Source organism: Mustela nigripes, chromosome 15, assembly GCF_022355385.1.
Source record: "Mustela nigripes isolate SB6536 chromosome 15, MUSNIG.SB6536, whole genome shotgun sequence".
NCBI classification, from domain to species: Eukaryota; Metazoa; Chordata; class Mammalia; order Carnivora; family Mustelidae; genus Mustela; species Mustela nigripes.
The window spans coordinates 1,396,418-1,404,584 of NC_081571.1; the positions used below are offsets into that span (position 1 = coordinate 1,396,418).

The window sequence follows — 8,167 nt, forward strand, 5'->3', positions numbered from 1 at the left end:
TGTAGGAGGCCAGTGAGGCTGTGGCCTTGATGTAGCTAACCAGACACAAGATCCTTTGGCAGAATCTTTAAAAACCAACCAATCAACCAACAAGCAAAGTTTTCTCTTACCTAGCACGAATGATGAATTTGAGATGTATATTGAGGATTAAATTCAAGTTCAGAGTTCAAGCTCTAATTTTCAGGCATGTGGCCAGACTGCTCTATAAGTTCTTAAAAGTGGTCAGCAGTAATCTGTAATTACTTTGACCCAGTCTTTTAAAACCTTGAGAGTAATAATCTTCATAGCTTTCAAGAGTGAACATATCTATTTAAAAAATCATGTGCTGTTTTAACAGGCTGCATGCTGAGCACTGTGGAAGATGGCCAGGGGCATTTTTTATTCCCTTTCTATTACTAGGATGAAAGTTGGCTGTTTTTTGTCTGCCTTTTTTTTTTTTTTAAAGATTTATTTATTTTAAAGAGAGAGAAAGAGAGATAGTGGTGAGGGGAGCATATAGAGGAAAGGGAGAGGGAGAGAATCTCAATCAGACCTCGCTGCTGAGCACAGAGCCAGATGCGGGGCTCCATCCCATGACCCAAGACTGTGACCTGAGCCAAAATCAAGAGTTGGCTGCCCAACTGACTGAGCCACCTAGGCACCCCTGTTTTTTTGTCCTCTTAAATCCATTAAAAAAGTATATGGTGTGTGTGGTTCTCCATAAAAATATTCTTAAGTATTAATGTGTAAAACACTTTGAGGTCCTTGGGCTGAAGTTTCATTCTACTGAAAGGATGGAACCATTGTTGGCTGACAGGGGAGAACACTTGAGGGCCAGGCAGGCCTTTCAGCAGGCACTCACACACACACACACACACACACAGGGACAGGCTGATCTGTTGGGCCTATTTCCCATAGAAGAGGGCACTAAGGAAGGAAAAGCAGTTTCGCAAGACCAGCTTGATTACATATAAATATACAGAAATCAAATCCCTTAGAAAAGACACCTTATAGAATTTTTCTCATGCCTCGGCCATACTTTACCATAAATCACATTTTTAAGCATCAGCTTTCATGATTCTTCTAGGAGCAAAACAGGTCACATAAACCCATCTTGGCATTCTCCAGTTTAGAAAGCCAGTCCACACATCAAACTGCATGTGTTTGTCAGAAACCTGTTTGAGGGCAGCATGTGGTTGGGCAAAAATAATCTCTCCTTCTCCCTCCCCTGTCAAGCTTTCTATAACAGAGACTTTTCTGTAAGTGGGTAGAAGAATCCCAGAACGGTAGACAGATACCCTGGTAACTTAACCATTTGGGGTTACAAAATAGAAAATATTAACATACAAAACAGGCTATAGATAACACTAAAATTTGCTCTTCTATTAAAAACTATAATTGATTTTAAATAGCTATTATGAATTAATTATATTTTAATATTTTAAGTGACATTTGAGATATTACAAAATTATTTTAGTTACAAGCATGTAATTAAAGCTATTTATTATTACAAAATGTTTTTACTATGCTATTCTTGGCAACAGAAAAATGTTTACCCTCATTAAAATATGTCAAGTACCATTTTTTGGAAACCATGTCAAGCACAATGATAATTTTAGGGTTCAATTTGTCCTATAGAACTGCTAAATATTTTTCTAAACTCTAGTTTCTATTTAAAAACAAAGGTCTATCAGTTCTATTTTCACTTAAGAAAGCTGGATGCTGAAATGGGAAGCAAACTTTTGAAGTAGACGAAACTCATTTTTAGTCATCAGAATTTAGAGTCTAGTCTTTTCATCTGTTCTTTAAAATATAGTAACTACTCCTCTGGAGCTCCATTTTGCTCTGCACCATTAAATTGTACAGTGGCAATAAAATATTCCCAAGCAACCTCTTTAAATCAGTGTTCCTACCATTTACCACAGTAATGGAAAAGGCAAACACTGTAAAGGAAAGAAGGTGTCTCGTGCCAGACTGTAGTTGAGGGTGGTTGGTGGTCCTTCCAGTCCACATTTCTCATGCAGAATTACACCTCAATTTTGGAAATGAGGCCTTTTGCTGTTATAAGCCATCACTAAGTACTTCTAGGTGGTTTCACGTGTGAGAGGCTGAAATGCTTCCATGTGCTACATATCACAATTAAAAGAGCAAACAACTTCTCAGGCACTGCAAATTTTTCAAAACCGAAAGGCCATATTTTAAATTCAGTGATAGTGTCTAGTTGCACACATATCATAATCTGAGCCTTTGAAATATGAGGAACATCTAATGACAGATCAAAAGAACATACCCATTTTAAAGTTTTCACTTAAAAAAAAAAAAAAAGCATGACAGAGTTTGAAGCATTAGATAACCCTGCCCATTGTTAGAGACTAAAACTTTCCAAGCGAATAAAAGAATCAAGGATCTCTATGTTCACCTTTAATTCAGGGAATGTGGCAAAGGGAGCCCTAAGGGAAGAAACCCAAACTTCTCAGCCTCCTCTTTAGAACTCAGAGTTTCTCTCCTTTCCTCAAAGAAAGAGAAACAAATGCTGATGTCCTTTATTTAAAATTTGAAAGTACCTACACCCACAACCCCTTCCAGCATGGGGTTTTACTAGAATTAATTGTAGTACAAATCAGTATAGGCATAGAATTATGCCTTTGTTTTCAAGCTTCAGGAGAGTAAAGCTCTGCTGGAGGCATCTGGAGTTTCACTGAGATCTAGAGCAGTTTCAAATGGTTGCGTTTAAGATAAGAATCTTGATCTTGGGAAATGCTGGTGACCATGCCTGGACAGCAAAGCACCTGTGCCTCATCCTTTTCTCCCTATCTTTTATCCACTGGCTGGGTAATGTGTTAAACTGGTTTTTTTGACTTTCCGGAACAATATCTAATTAGCAAATAACACAATTCAGTGACATTTAACAGTATGCAAATTCCAGACACTGCAATCATAAAAACCGTGAAGACAGTCTTTTCTGTGGGCCTGGAAACAAAGCAGTCCACTGTATTGGGACAAGGCCATGCGTTGCATTTCACCAAACGCTGCATGGAGAACCCGTCATACATAATATAGAAGACATACATGAAGACTGCTTCAAAGATGACCCGGAAGAAGATGCTGCTAGTGTAGGTCCACCACAGTGACCCTTCGATGCGGACCTTCTGGGTTTTGATCTCTTCAAGGTCTTTAAATTCACTCTTTATCTCTCCCTTAATGAACTTCCTTTTCTTCTCATGTCTCCGGTAGGCAACGTGCATGGCCACCAAGAGAGCTGGTGTGGACACGAAGATCAGCTGAAGGGCCCAGAGTCGGATGTGAGAGATGGGGAAATAGTGATCATAGCACACATTTTTGCACCCAGGTTGGAGAGTGTTGCAGATAAAATCGGCTTGCTCATCTCCCCACACTTCCTTTGCGGCTACTACCAAGATCATAATGCGAAAAATGAAGAGGACTGTGAGCCAGATCTTCCCAATACTGGTGGAGTGTTTATTGACACCCCCCAGAATAGTCTGTAGTGTGCTCCAATCCATCTTCTCCTCCGGGTGGTCTGCACTGGAAAAGACAAAGTGAACACAATATAGGAGTGACTAGTCAGGACAGAATTTGGGAGACTTCTCTGGGTCCCAGGTAAGGCACCAGTCTTAAATCTCTTCTTGAGCAAACACCAACTCTTACACAACCTCACCAAAAAAGGTCAAAACAAAACCAACCTAGTTTGCTGTAGGATTAGATGTGTAGTTCTCAAATCACCTGAAACATGTTTGTATGCGTTCTCTAATAAAGAGTAGCTTATTCACCTGAATAATTCACCAGATGTTTAGCACATAATAAAGATTTGGGGGTTGGGGGAGGAGCAAGCACCACAAGCAAAAGTATTCACTAACTTAAAGGTACTAATTAGTGCTGACCCAACTCTCTGCAGACTCTGCTTGAGTTACTCAGCACTCCATCAGCACTTAGCTGTTCCATCTGCCTGCTAGTCCCAAGTTTTGGATGGTACCATGGGGACTGATACTAGCTGAGGCCAGCCTTTCCTTAAAGGCCAGTGGGACGTCTTCCTGCAGAGTTCTTTCCTCTCTCCCTCCCTCCCACTCTCTCTTCTTTCCTCTCTCTCTTTGTTCGTTTTAGATTTTATTTATTTATCTGACAGAGAGAGCACAAATAGGCAGAGGGAGAAAAGGAAGCAGGCTCTCCAGGGAGCTCGATAGGGAGCTCCATCCCAGGACCCTGGGATCATGATCTGAGCCGAAGGCAGATGATTAACCCACTGAGCCACCCAGGAGCCCTTGTGCTACTTTTCTTAAAAATATTTCAGTTCACTTTCATGGACTTGGGGTGCAGTAGTGAAAGGATTGGTACCAATGGTAAAGTTTATATTTAAGGCACTCCCAAGTTAAAATTTCACAAAAGGCTTCACTTCCTTTTTCTACATAGAAAGGAACAGGTTAGAATCAGTCTATCTATGGAGCAAAGTTACTCTGCATGGATTTTGGCAAACATTTTTATGGATTGGTGGTCCTCACTGCTGTGCTGGGACTGATTGCTTGGTCAGTACTGAGGGATATCTGTTTGGTAATTGTTGTAATCGTATATATATATTTTTTGTGGGTTTTGGTTTTAATTTAGAAGTGTTTCTAAAGAGGCACATTAAGAAAAGTGACAGAATATTTAACTCAGTGATTCCCCCCCCATCACTGGCCCTACAGGGTGAGTCACTGTATTGAAGTGTAGAACCAAAGCCAGCGGGGGGTGGGGGGGGTAATGTATTACTCATTGAAAAGGGATTTGGAGAAGCCTGTGGATCAATGTTTCATGAGACAGAGGCTTTCTCTTCAGCCCAGAATAGGAGGTGTCTTCGTTTATTCATAGTTACACCTTGTCTGTCCCAATCAACCCCTTTTGTAAACAGGATTCCACCGCTCTACAATTCTGGTGAGTGATCTGTTTTCCACACCTTCTAAGCTGATAGTAAATCCTCCTTCTTCTCTTATGTTAAATGCTCTCCTCATTTTGAGCAAGTTAGGTCCTGTTTCCTAGTGGGGTATCAAGGTCTGGCTGAAGCCGTCCAAAGTGACCTTGCCCAGAGGAGGCAGGAGAGAGGTGGAGAAGAGTCACAGCCAGGAGAACTATGTACGACTGAAATGTGTTCGAGAAACATTAGCCCTACTCAGCTCCACAACAGACACATCAACTGGAAGAAACCAGGGTTTAGTCCCCAGTTCAGCCCTGACTCTTCAGACACATACTGTCTGGGAGATCCTTAGGTGAACAAAAATTCACCTTTTAGTCAAACAATTTTATGAAATTTAGACAGTCTAGTTCCCCTCTGGCACTTGCCAACTGGAAAGCAGAACATTCACTGAACTAAACTGTCCATGGTTTAAGTTAATACATCTGGCTAAAAACCTACGGGTGAGGCTTATGCCTTTGCCTCTTCCAGAGTACCAAAGATCACACATTCTTCTGTAAACCAGTCCAATCATCAACAGCTGAGAAAAATTCAGTTAGAAGCACACCCTGTATTATTATTGTTTTTTAAAGTTCTTGGTTGAGTTGCAACTACCTGTTTTAAAGGTCCTTTTAGGAAGAGGAGCAAATTAAAATTTGTTTCCCGAATGAGGTAGAGGTTAGAGCTCAAGATGGAATTGTTCTCAATATTCAAATCACCCAGGGAGCCGCTCTCTTGCGTTTCTTGACCTGGCAGATGGGTCATGCGCAGGCTCCTATCTGGCCCACACCACCCTGTAATTGTTTGGAGTTCTGCCAGCAGGGAGTTGAGGAGCTGGTTCTGTTCTTCAGGGAAGGCACTGGGTGAATCACCGGGTTGCAGAAAAGGCAAAAGGAATTCTTTACCCCTTAACTTTTCAATCCTTACTTTCTGGATGGTTGACCTCCCCACAGAGCGCCCCACCCCCTCACAGGTGTCTGTAATTGCGCCTGACTGAGCATGCTAGTTTTGAAAGAGACTCAAAGGGCTAATGGGGACATGGCTATCACCAAACATTTCAAGACAGAGTCACAAGTAAATGGTCACGGTCATACGGGTCCGGCTGTCAGAAACTGAAAGACACACACCATTTAGGCTTATTTCCCCCCTTCACTGAGGGAACACTGAAAGGTCAAAGCAGCCATCCTGAAGAGTGCGTTTCTCAGCTGCACACTACCTCATTTGTAAACAACTGTCCTAAAGCTTTCCTTCCAGCTGGAAAAGCCATCTGGAGATAAACGTTCTTGATTGTTTAGGAGAAAGAGAAGCAACCGAACTCAGATTAGGCTGCGGTCTGGGTCTCTGGGCTCACAGGGGCAGGGAGTTCTAGGTAATCTCTGCCGGACCTCGACCTGAGTGATTTTCTTTGCAAAGGCAGTGTGAGGAGGTAAAGGTCAGTTTCCTCCTGTGAAGGCTTCCTGCTTAACAAATGAAATTGATTTTTCTTCATGAACTAAGCCTTCAGCCAATTAAAAACTTCTAGTAGCTGCAGTTGGAGCAACCCGGCGGCGGTGCGAGAATTTCCTCGGAGGAATAGTATCGACAATCAATTACGCGGAGGTCAAACTGTCTACGACTGGCTGGCCTCCCCTCCCCCCGCTCGCGCGCCGAACCCGATCACTGCCTCTGGGGTTCTGTTACCACGTCCCCTTCCCCGGCGCGCCGCTGCAAATCCGGCCTGAACAGCCCGATTCAAATTTGAGAGCTCGGCTGAAGGAACTTCCTTTCCCGATGTTCGCACTCGCGCCCTGCCCTCCGCCCCGGGTCCGCTGTCGCGACCGTCCGGGACAAGGACGATGCAGGGGCCTCAGTGCACGCCGGGTCCAGCTGGGGGGATCCGGGTTTCCCCGCCGCGTCCAGGTCCCCCAGATGGCCGTCCCGGGGTCCCTCCCGGCGCCGGGTCCACTACGCCAGGCCGTCCCGGGGTCCCTCCCGAAGCGGGGTCCCCAGCCCAGGCCGTTCGGGGCGCTGAGGGTTGGGCGCCGGCGTTGCGGCCTCACCTGTGCGGGAGGGAGCGCTCCGCGAAGTCGCGGGTGGCGACTGTGCGCTCCCGCGGAGTCTGGGCTGGCGCTGGCGGGGGCTGCCTAGGCGCTCGCTGTGCGCCGCGGCGCCGCCGACTGGCTGAGAGTCCGGGAGAGCGGAGCGCGCCGGGCGCGTCAGGTCTTCCACACCTGCCGGCCCTGCGACGCCTTTTAACTGCGCGCCACACTCCGCCTCTTCCCTGAAGCTATTTAGAAAGTTACGGAGGGGGCGGCTCCTCGCTGTCCGGCCGCCCCAGTGCTGCGGGCGGGGCGGGCCGGGCCTCCCCGGTAGCCAGAACTTCCCTGGGACCCGGTTCCCTCGATCGCCCTGCCCCCGTCCCCCCAGGTACTGGAGATCCTGGGCTCCGCAGTGCCCCACGCACACCGGCTCGCCTGGAATCCCCTGGGTTCCCAAGCGCCACGGGCCCCGTCGCCACCCTAGCCCTTCCGCGCGGGGTCAGAGCTGGGGGAAGCTGAGCCTAGTGACCTGAACAGGATGCAAACCCCAGGCCTCGGCTCCCTGAGTTCTGGGGATGGCTGGGGTTAAAGGATAGTTGTTGCCGTTATTGTTATTTCTACTTGGACTAGTTTGACAGTACTATTGTGTGTATGTGTGTGTGTGTGTGTGTGTGTATGTATATATATATATATACATACACACTTTAATTATTAGAAAAAACAGACGTTCCCAACGATTTGAAGATTTTACTTCAGGCCGTGGAGGCTCCAGTTCCTTGTGAGGCTCTCCGGTGCGCCAGGGTGGCGCAGGGTCTGTTTCCTCCTTGGAATTTGAGTTCAGAGAGGGCGAGCAGGTGGGGCCATCGAGACTGGTCAAGTTCCTGCTTCTTTCTTCCCGCAAAGGCAAACTCAGCCAACGCCACCTTAAATTCCCTTTCTGAATCGACCATTTTCAAACAAGGGCTGTGGTTGGAGGTGGTGGGGGAGACAAATTTTGCTCTTGCCAAGGCTGGCATGAGGCTTTTCCGAGGGCCCTGGATGTGGGTGTCCAGCCATCTGCACCGTGGCAAAGGGTGCGGCACCTGGGCTCTGTCCGCTTCTTCCTCCCTTCCACAGGTGGGATATCACAAGGCGGTTACTCAATTTGGGGTGGGAGAGACCCAGATTATTCAGAAAGAAAGTATGAATTAAGTCTCCAGCCCCCCCCCCCCACCCCGCGCACACACACCGT

General features: G+C 46.1%; 1 protein-coding gene across 1 annotated transcript; it reads right to left on the reverse strand.

Moving 5' to 3' along the window:
- Nucleotides 1–1,392: 1,392 nt before the first annotated feature.
- GJB2 (gap junction protein beta 2) lies at nt 1,393–7,169 on the reverse strand. The gene is made up of 2 exons (XM_059377769.1): nt 6,958–7,169; nt 1,393–3,522 (listed from the first exon to the last, which is right to left on the reverse strand). The coding sequence occupies exon 2, from the start codon at nt 3,498–3,500 to the stop codon at nt 2,820–2,822; it is 681 nt and encodes a 226-aa protein (XP_059233752.1). The 5' UTR covers nt 3,501–3,522; nt 6,958–7,169; the 3' UTR covers nt 1,393–2,819.
- Between the last annotated feature and the right edge of the window lie 998 nt (nt 7,170–8,167).